The sequence below is a fragment of the Gekko japonicus genome, unplaced genomic scaffold, assembly GCF_001447785.1.
Source record: "Gekko japonicus isolate JY-2015 unplaced genomic scaffold, Gekko_japonicus_V1.1 scaffold5871, whole genome shotgun sequence".
Classification (NCBI taxonomy): Eukaryota; Metazoa; Chordata; class Lepidosauria; order Squamata; family Gekkonidae; genus Gekko; species Gekko japonicus.
In genome coordinates, this window is record NW_015166010.1 from 1 (window position 1) to 22,758 (window position 22,758).

Sequence of the window (22,758 nt, forward strand, 5' to 3'; positions counted from 1 at the left end):
TACCCTAGCACCATGAGGGAAACCTCCTGAAGATGTCAAAATGGGTTAATGGAAATACCAGCTCTTCACTGACCTTTTGATCCTAGATCTCTGTAGGAATATTGGGGTAGGGTTCACTTGAACTTGATCTAATTTCTCACCACTTTATGACTGAGCCACAGAGTATGTGAACTGACTCCACTGAAAAATATTGGGTTTGCAGTGTCATTGTTAGACGATATGAACATTTATATCTGCAGTATTAAATCTGTGGTGGTTCCTTTACACACACCAGGCATCAGTTGTATGTGCATGTGAACTGGCCCTGCATTATGTCATGAGACAGAAGATGCAACAACTTCTATGCAGCTTCTCTTGTCGTCTTGAGGCAAATGAGGCACTCTTCAATTTGTTCTCACGCACTTGCTGCTTTCTGAACCTTCCTCTTGTGGACTATGAAGCATGCTATGACTTTTGTCTGGTTCTTCCTCTACATATAATCTTTCTTCAACAAAGAATACGAACATGCCTTGACTGTCTGCCTAAGCTGCTGTCTTCATCTTTTCCTTGGGAAATCTGAAAAGTTTCAGCATTTAAACCAGTAGGGAATGCTGCAAAAAGCTAAGTTTGATCCGCTGTGTTTGAAAGAGTGATAATGTTTTCTGCCTTCTAGCCAGCAAATTAGACCCCCAATCGTAGCTGTAACACTGTCAATTTTCCTAGTGTAAAGGTAAGTTGATGGTGCTCCAGGGCTGTTCCAGAGTACTTTTGCTGGCCCTTTGTTTCCAAATTAGAGCTAAGGCAAAGTGTGCACACAAATGTGTGTGCCTTTCGTGAATGTTTTCACATGCACCCCTTGGTAATTTTGCAGAGGAGGTCTGTGAGCAGGTGAAAATGTCAGTAATCCGTGACTGGTTGGAATTGCATTGGTGATGACAGTGTCTTTCAAATGATACTGCAGTCAGCAGGCACAACAAAGTTGGTTGGGGTCCAAAAATATTTTATGACACTTGAAAAAGCCCTGCTTTTTGGCTGTAATGTATAGTTGTGAATGTCATGAATGAGAAACTGCTTGCCATGCAGAAATAGCTATCCACCTATGGGAACCCTGCCATAAGAAGTGTTGTAACACTCAGGAAAGGAAGTAGTGCAATGTACAGTGACTGATGGGAGAGAACGGAGGCAATCGCACTGAGACTTAAGGTGGATAGCTTTTACCATATGGCTAGCTTATCAATGAGGAGGTTTTAATATCGCAGTTTGAGCACTAAAAATCAGTGGTGCAGAACACTGGATAATGCAGGTTTGGCAGGAACTGGGGAGCCAGCCCCACAGAGTAAAAATTGGTGCCACAGAGTGCCTCCCTGCTGAGAGTTAAAACAGTACGTTTGTTTGGGGAAAGTGAAGCAAGGAAAGGGAAGTAGTGGGAGAGCAAAGATAAACTGTGGCTGCGGACACCCATGCTAAATAATCCACTTTCAGTGCACTTTCCAACTGGATTTTACTGTGTGAACTGGCAAAATCCAATTGGAAAGTGCATTGAAAATAGATTTTTTTAGTGTGTGTGTGTGTGACTTCAATATGGGCCATGGCTGAAGAGCAGCAGTTGTTAAATTCTTGCTTTTTTACATTCATTCTTTGGAGGAAGAATGTCAAAGCAACATCATGGAGTTAGCTATCCTCATTTGGGTTTATCTCTGGTATTCTGCAGCATCTCTGGCTGTATGCCGATTCTTTCCCATGTCATCGGTGTTGGCTTTTCTGCAGGGTGTATGTCGGTTAATGAAGCCCTTTCTTATGAAGTGGTCTGACGGTACTGAAACTCCCACCCAAGTGCCTAGTCGCTCAGATATGTGCACATTCACATACACCCAGGGCTCTAGTCGGGGGGGAGCTCTCAGGTACGGAGCTCCGGAAGAGAACCTCTAGGGGGCGGGGCGGTCACGTGGTGAAGCCCCGCCCCCTTCTTTACCCCGCCCTCTGCTTCGATCCTCATTCCGTTTGGGAATGAGGATGAAGCAGGAGGGTAAGTAGCCGGGCCTTCTGACACACTTCCGGTGATGTCAGGGTGGAAAGCGCATTCAAAGTGGATTGAAAGTAGATTTTTTTAGTGTGTGTGTGACTTCAATGTGTGCCATGGCTGAAGAGCAGCAGTTGTTAAATTCTTGTTTTTTTACATTCATTCTTTGGAGGAAGAATGTCAAAGCAACATCATGGAGTTAGCTATTCTCATTTGGGTTTATCTGTGGTATTGTGCAGCATCTCTGGCTGTATGCTGATTCTTTCCCATTTCATCGGTGTTGGCTTTTCTGCAGGGTGTATGTCGATTAATGAAGCCCTTTCTTATGAAGTGGTCTGATGGTACTGAAACTCCCACCCAAGTGCCTAGTCGCTCAGATATGTGCACATTCACATACACCTAATCTTTCTGGCGACTCAAGGCATTGGGCGGGGAGCTATTGGGAGACAGGTCTAAGGATATCTTGAGTGGTGGCAGTTTCTACTAAGGACTCCAGAACCTTAGGGAGGAGATTTGGAGAGGAAGGGGGTTCCCAGAAGCGGTTGAGATACCTCACCATCACTCATCTCAGGGAACTCTCAGCCACTGGCTGGCTCAGAGAAGTTGACAGGAAGGGAGGGAACCCTGAGAGATCTTGATTGTAAATACTTGTTATTTTTGTGCCCCTGAGTGACAGCAATCACCTGGTTTCCTAAGGCGACCATGTGTCAAGCAACACCCCCAAGCTGTGAGCCTGGTTTTTCAAGGGGAGTATAAATCCAATCTCTTCCTTCTTCCTTCCATCCAAGAATGTTGAAGTTCCTGGTTTGCCTTTCTGCTAGCCCTTCTACTAAATATATACTTTCAGTTTACCAAGTAGATCAATCAGCTATCATTGTTTCTCCCTGGAAAAAGAATGGTGGTTTTTGTTTCTGTTGCAGAGAACATCTTACTCTTCCCCCCCCCACCCCCAGAAGCAAGAATGAAAGTACTGAGGGATGTTATAGCTCCTTTCAGTGAGAAATATATCATGGTTCTGTCTCCTGCATTTTTTATTTCCCACCGTTCCCACTTGGTGGTGTTATGAGAACACCGTGTTTGAAGTCGGGATTATGTCTGTCTTTTGTGTGCTGTTTTTGAAAGTAAGATGATGAAGTGTGTCTGTTGAGGTGGGGGGGGAGAGATTAGGGGGAAATGTTCGCTCTTTGAGATTGTTTGCCTAGATAACATTTTTTTCTCATTATGGAGAACAATAAAAGAAATCCCTTTCTTCAGTAACAATGATTTGTAGTAGTAGAAAAGAGCGAGAGTCCAGGAGCACCTTAACTGCTAACAAAATTTGTGGCAGGGCATGAACTTCCGTGAGTCACTGCTCACTTCTTCGAAATAATTTGTAGTGTGTACGGGTTGTCATAAAGTCAGCTGTGACTCGATCGCAACAACAACAGATGTGCTAGATTCCATTGCACACAACCTCTTCGATCTCATGATGATATTGGCATTTAAAGTAGTCTGGCATTTTCTAGGTTAGTGAAGGATTTCTTTTCAATGCTCCCTCTAAGCTGGGGAGGGTTGTGAGCAAATATTCTACTTTGTGAGCTACTGGCATTAAAGTTGTGAGCGAGCGATTTGGCTACTGCATAAATCATTTTGCTCTGGAGCCATCCTTCCTGAACTAAGGCAAAAATGTGTGAGCCGGAGGCTAAAAAACTGTGAGCTAGCTCACTGTCCTGTCCAGCGCGAGCTGTGCTAAGCCAACGCTCTTTAGGTGTGAGTCAACCACGACTACTGAGTAGAGCTTAAATCATCTTTATTTAACTTCACACGCATTCAGAAGATCGTTTACTCACAATCGACCAGATAGCTGGGTGGAAAGTTACATCTTTTGATCTAGGTCAGTTCTATAGCCGCGGCAAGAGAGAGATGGACTTCCCCTCTCCTTGCAGTAAGGGTTGATGTACAAAGAAACGGAAAAGAACAATAAAACTCCTATCTTTGCGCCTCTGAGCTCAGGAAATTGCTCTTAATGAGCCAGTCAGAGGGAAGCTTCTGGGACCCCTAACTGTGAACTACAATTCCCAGGTGCAACAAGTCTTAAAGATACAGCGCAGTTTTACTAAACTGCAGATAACGCTGACTGGGGGCAGCACACTCACACTAACTCAGTTTACAGGGAACACTGTTTAGGAGCACTTTGTTGAGACCTTGGTCTGGCAAAAAATGGTTTCAAAGCTTTCTGTATGGCTCTAGGCCTCCCTTGACATTTCTCCAAGTAGACCGTTGTGGTTCACGCATACCATGGTTGTTGAATCCCTTCCTATGAATGCTGGAGGGGGGGGAGTCTCTCTTTTTAAGAAACTGACTTGGTTTTAATGGGAAATCTGTGGTATCTTAAAATATACTTAATGCCTAATGGATCTTACTTCCAAATAAGGGTAAATATTGCAGTAATTCAGGGGTCCCCAACCTTTTGGAGTCTTCGGGAACCTTTGGAATTCTGACCACGGGGTGGTAGGCGCAACCACAGAATGGCTGCCACAAAAGGCAGAGCCAGGAAGTGAAGTCACGCATAACTCTTCAACATTTGAGGCAGAAGCTCTGTTTAGCAGGATGACTTTTAAAGTGAACATACGATTTAAGAAACATTTTCCCGCATGCATACAGCTTATCTTCAGTATCGCAGTGAAGATCCTTGTGTTGTGGTGGCAGCCAGTGCTGAAGCAACTCTCAAAAGATCTGCACAGCAATCAGATCTCCACCGGCCAATCAAAAGCCCTGTTCACAAAAGCCCCACCTGGCCAGGTCCACTTTCTAAACACATTTGGCAGGCTCTAGGAGAGGTGCTGGCAGGCACCATGGCAACCTATAGACACCACATTGGGGGTCCCGGGCCGTGTCCTGGTGCAGTGCTGATGCTATGATGTCACTGCCACCTGCTCTACTGTCAACGAATTGCTTCAGGGGGTTGTCTGCCAAGAGCAGGGAATCCTAAATGTACCAAAGCTTTAAACCATTATATTCTAATTGTTATGTGCAGCCTTGTTCAGGAAGTACATGGATTCCAAAATGGCCAACTTCTACTTCCCTACTCCTGTGGGGGGAGGGGAGCACATAAATGTTTAAATAGTTTTACATTGTGTTCTGGATGACTCTGGTCAGGCCTGAATCAGATACAGGCATGCACTTAAGAAGCCCTAGGCATCTAGTTAGCTTCCCTATATCAGGGCATTTCACTCCTGGCTGGAGGTACACCTCAATAACGTTTTAGGTCCGTTACGGTTATAGTGCACAAGTAATGCCATTAGGAAACCTCAGCTTCCATTTTAAGCTTTCATTAAGCGCAACTATTGCATTCTTAATATTGACTAAATGAAGAGAAAACTATACCATCCATTATTGTTACATAAATAATTAAAGGAGAGCAAATACATAATTAGTCCATAAAATATCTTACCCCAAAGATAAGCAGGTCGCAGGCAAGGAGCCTCTTATGAGAAAGAAGCTGTTGATCAATTCCGTTTCTCTTATTTATAGGATTTTAAGATACCCGAACAACAGCTAATTGTTCCACCTGATAAGGGTGCACATTCTTGACTAAGCCACTATCTTATGCTTTCAAACTTCTGTACTTGCAACGCTTTCTTAAAATATATATAAACTGTTAGTTCAGTCTTGCTACTTTTTATCTTAACATCTATTTAAAAATTGTGATTACAAGTTTCTCATACATAGAAATATATTTTGGTCCCCAACCCACACATCCCTCTTTGAACCATTATCTTCACTTCTGAGCGGTTGGACATTCTTGCCATTTTTAGATGCTTCTGCCCCTGGACCTCAGCTGGGGAATATCTATTGATGTAGATTAGGCAGATTCTAATCTACACAAGAACATATAATGGTGTTAGTAGTTTGTGTCTTGCCCCTGGTCCAAGGCTGTTGTACTCTGCATCTCTAAACTTCCTTTTTGACATGTTTAGATGGGAAGCCACGGCACCTCTGTTTCTGTGTATAGACATATTCTGTGATTTGGGGGGGGGATGAGGGGGGAGAGGAGTCCAGTAACTGTTTTCTTGCGTTCTAGGTTATATCCATGGCAATTCTTTTCCCATTGTGGTTTTAAGTAATGATTTCTTAAAAAAAATCCCCCCATGAGGTGGTAGGAATAGCCTATATGTCCATGTCTGTCATGCACCATTTATAATGAGTGACAAGAGGGCTTCATGTAAAGGCCATTTTGGACAGTGGTACAATTTCCACATTTTATTTGACTGAAGAATTACGCAAACCAGGCCTAGGCATATATATGGATTGTTTTTTACTGAGGAAATGCAACAGAGGAGAGGAATATGTGCAGGAGAGGCGGAAAACTGCCTGGGAGCGCCACAAGTCTGAAGGCCCCAAACATATTGGTTCATACTGCCTAAGATAAGGTTGTGCCTGCCCAACCTTTCACCTTTGACCTTCTATTCTGAGGGTCAAGACTGTGTTCTGGCTCTGGCTGTTTGTCCTCTTCAACGTGGGGCTTAGCAGCCATAGTACACAAACCAGACCTTTGCTAGCTGAATAATTCAATTTAAAGCTCAAGCCAGTATTTCTCTTGAGATACAGAAGCAAGTCTGAGACTCTCCCTTTCAAGCATATACTGGAATTGAACTAATTTTGCAGTGTTGTGTGATTGTCCTTTTTTCACCTTCTATTTCAGGATCTATGTTTACGCTGAAAGTGCAAGTCAACGACATCATCAGTCATCAATACCTACGTCAAGCTGTTGTAGAAGTCTTTGTCAATTACACCAAGACCAATTCCACACTAACTGGCAACAATGGAGCAGTATTGATAAGAGTTCCCTATCAGCTAGGCCTAAGTTTAACTATCACCTCTTATAAAGATGGTTATATGTTAACACCTTTGCCTTGGAAGACTGGGAGAATGCCAAGTAAGTAAGCCTCTTTTAAAACCCTGTTATTAAACTGAATGAAGTTGAACTTTCATCCTTCCCTTGAGTAATCCATCTGATTATCACCTAATGAATGTGACTTAATGAAGCTACCCAAAGTAGGTCAGGCCTGAATGCTGGGTGTGAAGGTAAATGTCACATATCTTGAAGCAAATGTAAAGCTGATCTTCAGTGAAACCGAGAAATTGCTGTAATTGTTGGGAAGATCTGTACTGAATATATGCAGATTATATTGAAGAAGGGTTGAACACGTACTTCAGCATTTTAAGAGTCTATGTTGAAATTCTGGAAGAAGGGTGCAGGATATATTACCTCAAATTACGGTCATGAATCAGAATTCATGTCTTGTTACTTTTGCTTAGAAACTTTGCATTTCTGCCTTATTTATAATACTCAGCATGACCTTTAAATCCCTAAAAAGCATGGGGCCAGGATACTTGCTGGAGTACCTCTCCCCATATAAATGTACTTGTGATTTAAGATCCATGGGTGTCCTTTTCTGCAGACGGTCAATGGAAAAAAATGTTGGCTGTGCAGCAAGGCATTATCAGTAGTGGCCCCCAGGTTGTGGAATTCCCTGCTTCAGGAAAGTATCTTTGCCCCTTGCAAGTTGCAACCTTTTGCAAGTTCGTTAAGTCTGTAAATAAATCAGAGCTTTGGATGGTTTTACTGCTTGACCTGGTAGAATTTGAGTCTCTGCTGGTTGCATCATGATAGGCTGTAGTTTTTTATATTCTTGTGATTTTACTGCATCCTGTCTTACTAGGCTTGCTTTGCTGCTATTTTATGATCCAATGATGATTTATTGTGATTTATTTTTATGCTTCTCTTTTAGTTTTATGGTATTGTCATTGTCTTTGGGTTGATTTTACTGTTTTTATTTGCATGTTAATCAGTTGTCTTGGCAGGTGTTTTTAATAATAGAAAGATATTTGGAGAGATTTCTAAGTGTACAGTGCTAACAGTAAAAGTTCCCCATTCCATTGTTAGGAGCCCATGAATTTTGCATGGGATTGGTATACAGCCGGAGCTTGAGGTTGTGCGAGGTCCTGCCTGTCCCCCCACTGAAGGTAGAGTGGAGGTGCTTCTGTCCTATGTCACCCTGAGTTTTGGAGGTGCTCAGAGAGGCTCCAAAAGTACAGTGCAGCTGTGAGAACAGTTAATTATTCCTAATAATAAAGAGTTTACCCCCCCCCTTCATGAACATGAAGGAAGACAGTGGGGCCGCCTAGTGCCAAAAGGGGGGGTTACTACACTGTTGGTGTGCAGAAAAATATGACTTTGTAGGTTACTTATTTTCCAAATCAAATAGCCTGATGCAGACTGAGTATGTTCTAGGAGGCACAGAATGTTAAAGGCAGTTGACAGGTAAAAGAAAAATGAAAAAGAGGGAAATCTGCTAACTTGAGTTCCTGGGAGCTTGTAGAATCCTTGAGGGGAAGATTTTGTGGGTCAGTGAAGGTACTCACATTGTTGTCATCTCCCCCCCCCCCCCCCCGGTAATTCCTCATTAGTATTTGCTTAGTATTATTACTGACTTCCAGTGCTGTACTATAAATAATTTAGTGGTAAATATATTTTCAGTACGTTCAGTACTGGGGTGCAAACCAAACTGCAGCCGTAGAATGTGGAATAACGTCGCATATTATGTTATGAAAATTGAGAGGAGAATATCTATTGGATACTTGGAAGTCTGGGAAATGTTGTTGCTCTGCGTGGTTGTAGTTTAAGGATTTGGTGTGAGCAAAGGGCTCATCTGAAGAGCCAAGTCAGCTAAGAGCCGAACTAGGCTTGACTGCATCTCTGGGTCCAGCCCAGGGATACCGCTGCCATTTTAAAGTCTAATGGGGGCAGTTAAAAATGCTGTGAGGGCCAGATACTGATTGGGTCCACAGCACAGCAGGATAAGGCGCTGCAGGCCCATAGCTACTGTGGGGCATCTTGGGGACGGGCCCCCTGACTTACCACCCAGGCCTCACGGCTTCCCATCCAGCTGGTATCTTTTATTTTTCTCACACCCCGCGGCCAGGCCAAGCCGTCACTCTGCCCTGCCTGTCAGCGGTGTACCTCTTGCTGGCTGTGGATGAGGCACACCACAGGGCACATCTGCTCCCTGCTTCAGCCCCCTCTCTCTCTTGTCGCTTTTAAAACTTTTACTCTCTCGTCGCTCCTGACACAGTGCCCCCCCCACTTATTTAAATGCCCCCAAAGGAAAAAATCCTGGCTACGGCCCTGAGGCATGTTGTTTTCCCCCATGTGCCTTTTCAACTACTAAAACAGCAAAGGGAGGTAGGGTGGCCAATTCAGCTCTTGAAAAGGTGTGGGGTAGCCAGTTCAGCTCTTGAAAAGAACAACTCATCCTACCATGTTGAGGTCCTGATCAAGGCTGGGTAGGGATGCCAGCCTCCAGGTGGGATTCCAGATCCCCCAGAATGACAGCTCACCTCCAAACTGCAGAGATCATTTCCCCTGAAGGAAATGGATGATTGGAGGGTGGACTCTGTGGCATTGCACCCCACTGAGGTCCCTTTCCTCTCCAGGCTCCATTCCCAAATCTCCAGGAGTTTCCCAATCTTGACCTGACAACCCTAACCCCCCCCCCATCTGCCACCGGTGGCCAGGGGGGACATGGCAGCCCTACAATCAGGCCCTCACAGCCTTTTTAAATTTCTCATATTAGGCTTTAAAATGTGGCCTGGCAAGGGAAACCATCATATCTAGCTTGACCCTAAGAGGACCTGAGGCAGTGGCTGTTTTCTACACTGAGAGAGTTCCTTAACCTACTGATAAATATCATAGTGACACTGTCAAGCCTAGCTTATCAGCCGGTGTGGCAATGTATGCCGGGATAGCAGCCAGGTCATTGTGGAAGGTCAGGGGTCCTGCAACCAGGATATATCAAAACAAACCAGGATTGAGTAATCATCCAAGAGCTGAACCTTCGTTGCACAAACTAAATACCAGTATAGAGATGTAAAATTTCCGGAAATTTTGAAGCTCGGAAAAAAACCTGGGTTTTTTCCCAGTTTTTTTTCGGGGGGAACAGAAATTTTCAGAAAAATTGAAAAAATGCTACATTAGCATTTCTTTTGTCTTTTCTAGATTGAACGTCATTCTGTTACTTTAGGAACATAAAATATGACTATGGACATTTTTACTTGGCATGAAATTATCACAACTAGCATATTAAAAATATAGTGTATCCAAACAATTATTACAAACAGAATACCCACCCACATGCAAAAACAAAACTGAAACTTTTTAATTTTCTTCTGACAATCGCACCTTATATATATATATATATGAGAAATTATTTGGAAAATATTTGAACACCTTGTCTTAAAATATTTTATTCATCATGTTAAATAAAATAAAACATTCCATAGTTAATTTCTTTTCTTTTCTTTTTTCAATTTTTCCAATTTTTCGGGGGAAAAAACAGAAAAGGCTTCAGGAAAAAACCCGAAAAAAACTGTTTTCCCCCCAAATTTTTCCTGTTTCTTTCCGGGCCTTCACATCTCTATACCAGTAGGCCATGGCTTTGTGGTAAGAGCGGAACCAAGTCTTGGATAAGGTTGCCAACCTCCAGGTGGTACCTGAGACCTCCAGATATTACAATTGATCTCCAAATCGTCGTGATAAGTTCCCCTGGAGAAAATGGCCACTTTGGAAGATGGGCACTATGGCCTTTATACCCTGCTGAGGTCCCTCCCCTCCCCAACCACTGCCCAACCCAGAGCTGGCAACCCCTAGCCATGGAGTTCTCCACAAATCAAAATATCTTTGAAACAGATGGAAACCCCACTTTCATAAATCTATCATTACTTTTACAATTCCTTCAGACATGTCAAATCTGCATCAGCTTTTCCACATTGCCAACACCTGTCCAAAGTTATTTTTATATAGTTTCTTAATTCCGATGTGCATCATATTTTTAAAAAAATTCAGAATACAGTGGATAAAGATACAAAAATATTTTTCGAAGTTAAGGGCAAACATCCTTTCATTATACATTCGTTATGTTTTTTCAAAGTGTTCACTATCAGTCAGTCCTTTCATAGTGAGTGCTGGCAGTTGTGCAAATAACAGAATAATTGTGTGGGGGGGATCTGCTCTTTTGAAGAATGTACAGAGAAAGCACTGTTGAGGTCACACCATTTTTACTAAACCAAAGTCAATAAAATCAATTCTTTTTCCTGATGTAATACTTGGTCCTCTTCTCCTCATCTCCATCTTTCTTTGTGCCTTAAATTTACCACCCTCCTTTTGGCAACACATGCTTTTGTAGTAATATATTCTTATTATTGTATTTTCCACAGTATATTCATCTGTGACACTTTCGTTGTTCCCTCAAAGCCAAGCAAATATATGGCTGTTTGAGGATACGGTTTTAATAACCGGGAAGCTATCTGGTAAGTAATAGTGATGCAAGGATGAGATTTGAAGGGAGTTTTAAGGTGATGCATGATGTTCAATGGTTGCATTCAGTTTCATCATGTGTAATTAGGAACAGTGGGCTCCAAGAGGGAGTATATATCCACATGTTGTAAGAGACTTTTTCAGCCTTGAACTGTGTAATTGATGTGTTATTCCTGTATGCTTTGGGTGGATTTTTTCAATTTTTTCCCCCTTGGGTCTCCCGAGGTCTAAGATCCACATCAAGCTAGACACCGGATTAGTGCCAGTGCCCAGAGCAGTTCAAGTATTTTAGTACTCCAAACAGCCAACACGCACACACCCTGCTCCTGAATGACCCAGCATTGGTTCATGGAAAATAACTACAGTTTCCTGTGAAATGATTTTATTTTTAACTACCTTAATGTTAAATATATCCCATGTATTAATTTATGTCAAGGGATTATAGCTCTGTGATAAAAATCCATCGTCATGGGTATTTCAGTGGCTCTCCTTCCTTCTGACCGAAAAGAAGCTTGATGGCACCTTGAAGACTACAGATCTATTGTAGCCTAAATAATTGCTGAATTAGAATTAATCGATAGATTTTAGTTGTATTAACGAGGAGCCAGTTTTGTGTAGTGGTTAAGTGCATGGACTCTAATCTGGGAGAACCGGGTTTGATTCCCCACTCCTCCACTTGCAGCTGCTGGATGACCTTGGGCAAGCCCTAGTTCTGCCAGAGCTGTCCTTGAAAGAGCTCTCTCAGCCCCACCTACCTCACAGGATGTCTGTTGTGGGGAGGGGAAAGGGAAGAAGTTTGTAAGCCGCTCTGAGACTCCAAGTGAAGGGCGGGGTATAAATCCAGTCTCGTCTCCTCCTCCTCCTCCTCCTCCTCTTCTTCTTCTTCCTCTTCTTCTTTTTCTTGAGAGGAAACACTTTTCTTAACCATGAAGGATGTCTCATTAGTTTAGTAATATTAAAAAGATTGTGCTGTTTATTTATTTTTTTAGTCACCGGCACCACTCACCCAAAGGGTCTTGCAGCAGCTTACATTAAAATGATACAAATAAGTTAAAAACAACATAAAATCTGATAAACTATTAAAATTTGTGGCTAGCACCATACCACTAAAAAACAACTCAAATATGTGGACTACACTCCAAAGGCCTTCCTAAGCCTTTTGGGCTTGCATGCCCAGCAGAAACTAAGCAAGTCCAGCAGGGCATGGGTGTCATCAGAAAGTGCATTCCACAGGGCAGGGGTCACAACTGAGAAGGCCCTTCACCTGGGGACAGCTAACCGAGGCATTGGTTGTCTGTTACAGCTGCAGTGGTCACTTTGCTTATCTTGTATACTTTTGTTTATCTTGTATGCTTTTGAGTTTTGCAAAGAAATGTCACATATGATACTCTGACATTTCATGGTCATTCCCCTCTCCCATTAGTGTCCATGAGGGTATCTCAGTATATCTGCCGAGCAAGGATTCATTTAATACATCTGGTGAAGTAGACGTTGGCCCCGGTCACACGGGAGGATTTGCCCCACGAAACGGACGGGTTGAGGGCGGATTAAACCAGCACGATCAGATGCCAACATCTGGCATGCGTCACTCCCCCGCCCCCAACCCGTCCCTTCCAGCCAAAAATGCAGATCAAAAAGGTACTAGGGAAAATGTAGTACCTACCGGAAGATCCACAGCAAGGCCAGGCGTGGGATTGCGGATGCGCCAGCAGCCCGTGTTATTCGAGGGACTGCCGGACTGCGCATGTGCACGAATACTCCAGCAGCCTCGGCTTGCCCGTCTTTGCCTGACTTCCCCTGGCCATGTGATCGCACCGGACCAAATATGTGCGGCGGCTCGGGGGAAGTGTCTGATCCCGATGCCATGCTTTCCTTTGGTGTGGCTCTAAGAAGCCGCACTTCCGGCGCGGCTTTTCCTGCCGGTGTGACCTGGACCTTTATGCTACAATAAGTACGTTAGCCTTTAAGGTGACATAAGAATCCTTTGGGTTTTGCTATAATAGACTAACAAGGCTAACCCAGTGGAATTTGTCTCCAGAATTAATGACTTAACTGGTGCTTAGAGCTCAGTAAAGTTTAGCCTAAGAGTCTGTTTCCAACATTAGTACTTAGTTATTGAATGCAGTCCCTCAGAGTATGCATAGACAGTGCTCAATCAATAGCTTCAGATCCCTACCTCCACACACAGTTAATAGTATTGTTATTTATTTATTGGGATAGGCAGCCCACTTTTCTTCTCAGTGGGGAACCAAAGGGACTTACGGCACTTACCTCTTCCATTTTATCCTCACAGTAACAACCCTGTGAGGTAGGTTAAGCTTAGAGAGAGTGACTGGCCAACAGTCATCCAATGAGCTTCCATGGCAGAAAGGGTTCAAACCTGGATCTTCCATATCCTGGTCTGACACTCTAACCAGTATACCACATTGGCTAGCACCACGATAACTACTGCAGCATATTGCTACAGGACTAAATTGCCTCTGGGTCTGGGCTTGGGCAGGATTTTCAAATATAAGGACGAAGCATACAATCCTTTTCCTCCAGGAGGAAAAACACCTCCTGATGTCCCCTTCCTGTTTTGTTGTGCCACTTAAAAAACAAAGTTATTTATTTTTAAAAAAACAATATAGGGAGGAAAAAAATCTGTTGTTTTTTTAAAAAAAAATGATTTTGATACATTATCAATTAATTAAGATGTGTTGCAGAAAGCTGAAAAGGCCCAACTCTTAACTTAACTTAACTCCTGCTTGTTGAACTGAGGGGTGGGAAATCACCCACCGCAGGAACTTTATCAGATTTTTGGAGTGCACCATAGTACCAGAAGGGACTTGAGGTTCAGGTTTTCCTTGCTCAATTAATTTATTATGTGCCAGTTATACAAACAATACAGGGTTACTTGATACTAGGGATGGGCATGAACACAAAAATTCTGGTTGGGTTCAGGGCGGCCCTGAACCAAGCCAAAAATGCTTGAACCAGTTTGGACCCCCTTTCTCCCAGTGGCGGCAAGCTGTGGCTGGGAGAAAGGAGTTCATCCAAGAAGGGTTAAATGTCTGTCTGAGGGAAGCAAAACGGATTGCAGCAGGGTGGGTATACCTGTTCCCTGGCCGCCATTTCAGTGGTCTGTTTGCCCCCACACACACTTCAAAGCAGGGGGAAGCGAAATGGACAGGTTAACTGCCAGTGAAGCTGTGTATTCTGTATATTCAGCATAACATCCAACAACATTGTGCCGATGTCACAGCCCGTTCTTAGAATACAAGCAGCACGTTAGAATGAACTAGCTGCAAGCCATTCCAGCGGTCCATTTCACTTCCCACCACTTCCAAGCTGGCAGCCATTTCAGCCTAACAGCAAGGCGGGTGTGCCCATCTGCTGTTAAGCTGAAATGGCCCAAACAGCCGAACCAGGCAAAAGTCCAGTAAATGTTTGGGTAAGACACAATCCCCAAACATTTTACGAACCAGGCCACATTCATGCCGAATTTTGGCTTGTGAAACGGTTCATGCCCATCCCTACTTGATAACCCCCATCTCTTAACAAATGTCATCCCTCTAGTAAAACTGTGGTCTCCCTATGCAGAATCCCAGTTACCAAGCCAAGCAGGTGAATCTGCCAGTCAGGTGTGGTTTCTCTTTCTCTGAGTCCTCAGGCCTTTAGTTTTGACTGGTTTTGACTCTTTGGCTCTTTGTTTGTTATGTGGATGGTAGTTCCTGGTCCTTCTTCTTGCCTGACACCTGATCCTTCGTGATTTATTAATTATTAGTCAATAAAGGCAAGCTGCTCATTATTCAGAAGAGTCATTTGCTTTATTACCTGTTAATGTTTTACGTATCACATGGTACCCCATTAACTTCCTGTTTGCTGTAGTTCATAGTCTTTATAAAGACAGTAGGGGGCACCATGAGATTAAGTAATCTTCCCTTGTGATGGAAGTCATGACAAAAGACAGCAGAAGACGTCCAAACCCCTTCTTGGTACTTCCCCACTGGAATCATTGAGTTCCGGCTTCACTGTTTGTACATCCTGACATGCAGTACCAATGTTCTGTTGGTTTTAGCTCTGCCAGATGTTGACTTCTAGGATTACTTATGTATATTAGCTTCTACTCAGCCTTAAACCCCATGCTACCTTGACATGCAGTCATGCATGGTCTTCACTTTCTCTGTTGACTATTCCCAAAAATCTGATTCAGAGACAGTTATCTGCCCAGAATCTCCCAACCACCACAGAGAGAATCAGACTTCCTTACTTAGGTCAACTCCAGTTCCAGCCCACAGTCCCTACTTAACATCCAGTTAAATTAAACCATCAACTGCAGTGTTGAACCAGTTGTCTTATTTACTGACCTATCCCTTGATTAAGGCTTTGTTTGTGCCCAACTAATGGTTTTGCAGTACAGTCTTACATAATGCCAGTGACGCTTGTGGTCTGTTACACGGTCTGTGTATTCAGCAGCATTGTGCCGATGTCACAGCCCGTTCTTAGAATACAAGCAGCACGTTAGAATGAACACATGTACATCTTGCCTGCACATACATACATCTTTTTGTAAGAATGAGTATTCAGTTTCCATATGAAAACCAGAGACTGGTACCTGGATAAATGTGGGGTTTAAATCACACATTCATAACAGTGCAAGTACAAACGAAAAATCAGGTGTACAGTACATGCGGATTGTATGTTCATTTACTGTAACTTGTTAGCAGGTTAGTGTTAACTGTTGATCAAATTCTGCCCAGTTAGCCATATCATACCAAGCACATACAATATTTGGAATGCCATCTGTAATAGTAAATTATCCCATTGCTGGTTCTGTGTTATTTAAAGGTGGGGGTGTTTCAGCACCCAATTTAATGTCTCTGTCCAATGTTCCTTCTAATTCTGTTCCAAAATATCTTTCCGTTGTTCCTATAACCTTGAACGCCATTCCTATTGTTCCCCAGGATAATCCTGCACATGAACTTAACAGTTTCTAAAATGGTTTCTCCCCAACAATTCACTCAATTCAGTCTTGGAGTTCTTTGATATTTCCTCTCTCCTGACACCCCCACCTGGGCCATTTCACCTAATTTCTTTTGAAGTGGACAGACGCCGTGTATTCCCCAATCCCAGACCAGCATTAAATATTTCTCAGGCAGTGTTCTTCTTTACATCTTTTCATCTCTCCATTCCCATGTATGTAAAAATGTTTTACATATTCGTTTCCCAAGCCTAATAAATATTTATTGGTAGAACAACATCCGCATACCATAATTCCTTATCCCACCATTTCCCTCTTACTTAGGGAACCGTTTGGAATAAATTGGTAGTCCCACTGAGAGCTGTAACTCCCACCAACTGTATCAGTACTTTACAAACGTACCACAAACACTCATGCAAACATTTCCAGCATAGCTAGTAACTCCTTATTGAGGAGAAGAAGAGTTGGTTTTTATACCCCACTTTTCTCTACCCTGAGGAGTCTCAGAGCGGCTTACAATCTCCTTCCCTTCCCCTCCCCACCATAGGCATCTTGTTGTTGTTGTTGTTGTTAAAATTTCTATCCTGCCGTCCCAGTCAGGGCTGGCTCAGGGCGGCTTACATAAAATGGCATAAGAATTACAATAATATAGATTAAAATTAAGCAACATCAGTTAATACAAATAAACAATGCTAAAACCATAAAACATAATAAAGTGCTAGGATCAATAATTTCACCGCAACGTTGTTACTTGGTTCTTTCCTCTCGCAGTCAGCTCCTTGGTCTTCTTAGATCATCTTAGGCAGTAGGCTGAGGCTGTCGTTGGAGGTCCCAGGGAATCAGGGCTCTCCAACCATAGGCTGTCAGTTGTTAGTGGTGGTGGCGGCTCCAAAGGCCTGGCGGAAGAGCTCCATTTTACAAGCCCTGAGGAACTACAAAAGGTCCCGCAGGGCTCTGGTCTCTTCTGGGAGCTCGTTCCACCAGATTGGAGCCGCCACCGAGAAAGCCCTGGCCCTGGTTGTTGCAAGCCTGGCCTCCTTAAGACTCGGGAGGGCCAGCTGATTCTGGGTCCCTGATCACAGCGCTCTCTGGAGTACGTATGGGGAAAGACGGTCCCTCAGGTATGTAGGCCCCTGGCCATATAGGGCTTTAAAGGTAAGAACCAGCACCTTGAAGCGAATCCGGTATGCTATAGGCAGCCAGTGCAATGTCTTAAGCACAGGCCGGATGGGGCTGAGAGAGTCCTTAGAGAACTGGGACTGGCCCAAGGTCACCCAGCAGGTTTCATGTGGAGGAGGAGTTGGGACTCAAACTCAGTTCTCCAGATTAGAGTCTGTCGCTCTTCAACATTCCACCATGCTGGAGATAGGCATATGAGTATTTGGGTCAGATCTATGGATGATAACTGTGGTCACAGCATAATGGTTATTTGGGCGAGATGCGGTCAGAGTACTAAATAGAACATTCCTAACTATAAGTGTTGGGAAGGAGGTACGAGGAAATATGTTGAACGTGGGTTTCTGGATGGTGTTGCAGGTTTTTAAAAGTCAGTTGTTAGAAAGAAGCGTTGTTAAATTGTTGACTTGGAATTATTTATCTCTTTCAGATGCCAAATCTCAACCAAGTGTTCAGTTTCCAAAAAAATTGATAAAGCTCCCTAGGAACCACCACATTACAAATGTAACTGCCTACCTTACAGTGCCGCAACAGTTTTTGAAAGTGGACCATTTCCTCTATACCACAGGGATTCTTTTAAATATGTCAGGTATGTTAGATTTGCTACCTACTCTTGAGGATTTATCATTCTCATTTCATGTGCTTCTGAAAGTGTTGTAGCTGCAATCCAGAAATATTATCATACAGGGTTTGAAGTGGGTCTCTTTAAGCCTGTGTAAAAGTTGTACTGACATTAGACCAATGTAGTCTAGACCTGAACATGTTGCGTTGTGGGTGAGAAACAATTGATCTAAGTGTTCAGCAGTGCCTGTGGGTGGCATTGTAGCACATCATATGTACCCAATGTGGCCTCTGCATTCTTGAGTGTTCCCATTCATGTTCTGTCTGAACATGTAAACAAAAGGTTTCTCTCTGACATGCTAGCAGACTTCTACAAGAAGTTTTAACATGGACAGGCATTCACACACACAGTCTGCTCTTCTGTTATAACATAGACCTTGAGAACATATAGCAATTGTCCTTCATGCTTTTGGATTGGCAAAGAATCTCTTGAAGATGTAGTGGACCTGAAGGTTTGTCATTTTATGCCAACAATCATCATTGCTTCACGCAAAGAAATTCTAGATGAAAGGGCTCTTGATTCTGTATTCCTTTTAACAGTTCCCACCTGGTTTCTTGGAAGCAGCAGTGACTGTCTGGTTCATGCTTATGCTTGTAGATGTGTCCAGTTGTTTGGTTTAACTTGCTGGAAACAGCATTTCATCAAGTTGCTTCCATATAAAACCCACCAATATGCGTTTAGCTAGACTGTTGTCATTTTAGCATTGCAGGCAATATGGTACATAACCCATCACTTTATTTATTGGTCCCTTGGTGGCTCAAGTGGTTAAGACGCTGAACTGCAGGCTGTGGAAGGTTAGTAGTTCAGCAGTTCGAGACCTGGGTTGCCGCATGACGGAGTAAGCTCCCTGTTTCTAGTTCCAGCTCCTGCCAACCTAGCAGTTCGAAAGCAAGAAATTGCAAGTAGATAAATAGGTACCACTTCAGTGGGAAGGGAACAGCGTTCCGTGCGCCTTGGTGTTTAGTCATGCCGGCCACATGACCACGGAAACGTCTTGGACAGCGCTGGCTCTTCGGCTTGGAAACGGAGATGAGTTGGATTCCCTAGAGTTGGATTCGACTGGCTTCCGAGCAAAGGAAACCTTTACCTGAAAGTAAGATTGGAGGCATTCCTTAGCTGTCAGGTGTGAAATGCATACTTGAAAACTGGCAGATGAACCAGTATAGCATAGTCGCAGGGGAGTTCTTGTTTGGCGGGGCTCCTTTGTGCAAATGACATTTAAACTTTGTCTAAACTTAGGTGGCATATTGTGTGTGTAGCCCTTGTGGCTATCTAACATGGGAATTTCCCCCCTGTATCTGAGCGTGCACAGTCTCAAAGAAACAGATGTGATCTAGGTATCCATAATAGTACCAGGGGTGTCAAACATAAGGCCCGGGGGCCAGAACTGGCAGCTAGTGCAAGGGAGGGAACAGGAGACTGCTTGGGGGGGGGAGTGGGGGGAGCCGTTCCTGTTGTGGCTTCAGCATGGCGGAACAACCTCTTCTGCAGCAGTCAAGCAGCATGGGAGCGTCTGCCTTGTGCTGACCTGCTGGTTCTCCAGTCTTCCCATAGGGGTTTTCCTTTGCACCCCCCTCCCAACCCATAGGGCCTTGCAGTGAGGATACACCAACTCAGAGCTTATTTATTTATTTATTATCAGGTTTATACCCCGCCTTCCCAGCCAGAGCCAGCTGAGGGCAGCTTACAGAAAGAATAAAACACACAATAGACAGTTTAGATAATCCTAAAAATCATATGAAACATTCTAACATTAAAAGGTGCTAACATTGATGATACTAATAAATAAAGAAATTGTGAAAAGATGGCGGCCAACCTTCAGTATACCGTCCTAGCCGTCAGCCCATAAATCTAACCTTATGCAGCTGGCCCAGGCTGTTCTGTTGGCTTCAGGGGACAGGGTTCTCTATCGAGGCGGCTCCTCCTTATTGTAGGCCTGGCAGAGGAGCTCCGTCTTGCAGGCCCTGAGGAACTGCATAAGGTCCCGCAGGGCCCTGATCTCTTCTGGGAGCTCATTCCACTTATCAGCCGCTTTCCTTTATGCAGTTTATAGCTCCGATACCTGGCATTACATTTATGGCATTCTTGGCCCGGCCCAACAAAGTGAAATTTATGTCAGATCCGGCCTTTGTTACAAATGGGTTTGACACCTCTGAAAGCAGTGGCTCTCAACTGAGAGTCAGTGTGGTGCAAGGGTTAGAGTTTCAGACTAGGATCTAGAGGATCCAGATTCAAATCCCCACTCTGCCATAGAAGTTTGCCGGGTAACCATTGGCCAGTCACACGCTCTCAGCCAACTTCACAGGGTTGTTGTAAGGATGAAATAGGGGAGAATGATGTAAACCTCTTTGGGGGTCCCAATTGGGGGGGAACAGGTGGGGTATAAAGGGGAGTAAATAGATAAAAGAATAGCCGTGACAACTGCAGCTCTATAAGGTGTTTAATGTTTGAATCATTGTGATATTGTTCATATATGTACACTTAAAAGAAGTGGTTTAAGCATAACTTGTGGAAGAGCCCAGTGTGCAAGTATCCATAGCAAAAGAAATTAGGAATAAGTATGTTTAGGGTATAAGGTATGACATGTTCCATCAGAGGAAAATTGTAACAAAAACTGAGGCAGGCAGAAAAGGGCAAGTAGTATTAAAAAAAAGATAAATATAAAAGTGGCGCGAATGGAGTCAGCTGGTGGAGAGGCACCTGTGATAACTTGTTTCTTTCTCTCCCCCGCTCCGTCAGGGGACCGCAGGAGCCTCTGTTTCGGTCGGCCAATCTCTCGGGTGGATCAGGGGAAGTTGCTGGCATTGTCCCGGCTGTTGGAGAAGGGTCAGGAGTAGCAGCAGGAACCGAGGCCAGAACTCTGTTGGGGGTTGCCAGAACTGTGTTGGGGATTGCTGGCTCGTATGTGTGCCCTTGGTTCTGGCTCTTCTTCGCCTTCGCTGTCTTCAGCCTCTCGGGTCTCAGGGTTTTCCAAGGGAAGAAGGTGTTGGTGCAACTGGTCTATGTGCCTCTGCAGGATTTGACCATCTTCTGTCATAAGAGAGGGGTCCTGTTGTCCTCACAACTCTAGTTGAGATCCACTGCGGACCTCGCGTGAAGTTTTTTGCATTGATGGGGTCTTCCGAGAAGAACCAGTGGTGCGTACCTTGGGCTTCGGTGCCCGGCGGGTGGTCTGGAGCCCGGTCTGGGTGTAAGCGATCCAGCCGAGTCATGAGGCACCAGCCCATAAGGAGTTCCACTGGGCTGCGGCCGGTGGAGGTGTGTGTGTGGGTCATCTGTTGCCCAAACAGGAAGGCCGCTGGCCAGTGGTCCCAGTCACCATGGGTGATCCGGTGGAGCACTTCTTTGGTCGTTCCCACCATGCATTCTGCCTGTCCATTTGTGGCCGGATGGAAAGGCGTGGAGCGGACGTGGCAAATTACACTTTTACATTTGTAATCTGCACAAATCCTTACATCCCCATTGGGCTTCATGAGGGTGACAATGGGGGTACAAGCTCTAGCACCCCCCGGCTCACCAAACGGTCCAGTTTCGCTTCTATTTTGGGGCTGAGGGTGAACGGAGGCTGCAGGGCTTTCATTCGGTTGAGCCACACTGTGGGATTGAGGGCGAGGGCAACTGGTGGACCCATGTAGCAGCCAAGCGTCCCTTCAGACACGGCTGGGAACTCATCACACACTTTATTGAAGTCCCCGGCGTGCATTTTTTTTAATGTAATATTTTTATTGATTTTCCGTCACCCACACCCAACAACATGTGCTAATTATACCATTCTACATAGACGAGCATACAGCCTTATTGAGTTACAGTATTCATCAATCAGATATCTTCCTGAGTGTCTTTTAGGCTTTCCATTTATACAATTTCCCTCAATTTTTCTCAAAAGTAACTTCATTTTTCCCTTTTAATATACAAGATAGTTTATCCATTTCAGCGACCTCAAACAGTTTTTGTAACACTTCTAGTTTATCAGGAATCTTATCTGTTTTCCAGTACTTAGCATAGCTTATCCTTGCTGCTATTATACAATGCAGTAACAAATTTTTCTGTTCTTTTCTATATGTCTCAGGGATAATGTTCAATAAATATAATTCCGGTTTCATTGATATTGATTCCTCCATAATTTCCTTTAACATCATTCTAATATTCTCCCAGTATTCTTTAGCTTTACCGCATGTCCACCACATGTGGAAATACGTACCAACCTTCTGTTTGCATTTTGCAACAAATATTAGTCGATGATGCGGAAAATTTGGCTAGTCTTGAGGGGTATAAGTACCATCTATGTATAACTTTATAAGTATTTTCCTTAAAGGGAATTGCTCTAGTGGTCTTCATATTTATCTCCCAGATTTGCTGTACCCCGGTCACTGCAAGGCCCAGGGCGTCAAACCAGGAAAGTACCAATAAGCTGGTGAGATGGCCTTTCACCACCACCAATTCTAAGGGGCCCTCGAAGTCCTTGTACTTCACCCGGAACTGGCCTACCCCCTTGATGGCCACCGGGTTCTTTTGGAAATCCCTAAGTGTGAGGCCGGTATCTTCCAGCAGGGGTCCCCCATTCGGGCAAAGGGCACCAAGGATGTCTTCCGAAATAATAGAAATGGAGGACCCCGTGTCCAGCTCCATTTCACAGGGAG

The 22,758-nt window shown here is 44.0% G+C and overlaps 1 protein-coding gene across 1 annotated transcript in view; it reads left to right on the forward strand.

Annotated features, from left to right (window-relative positions):
* Nucleotides 1-6,683: 6,683 nt before the first annotated feature.
* Nucleotides 6,684-22,758, forward strand: part of FAM171B (family with sequence similarity 171 member B) — a gene marked incomplete at its 5' end in the record, with an annotated part of 25,011 nt that continues 8,936 nt past the window's right edge. Inside the window, 3 exons of the mRNA XM_015411498.1 lie at nucleotides 6,684-6,917; nucleotides 11,258-11,350; nucleotides 17,927-18,085. Of these exons, the coding sequence (XP_015266984.1) occupies nucleotides 6,684-6,917; nucleotides 11,258-11,350; nucleotides 17,927-18,085 (486 nt within the window). The remainder of the gene's footprint in view (nucleotides 6,918-11,257; nucleotides 11,351-17,926; nucleotides 18,086-22,758) is intronic.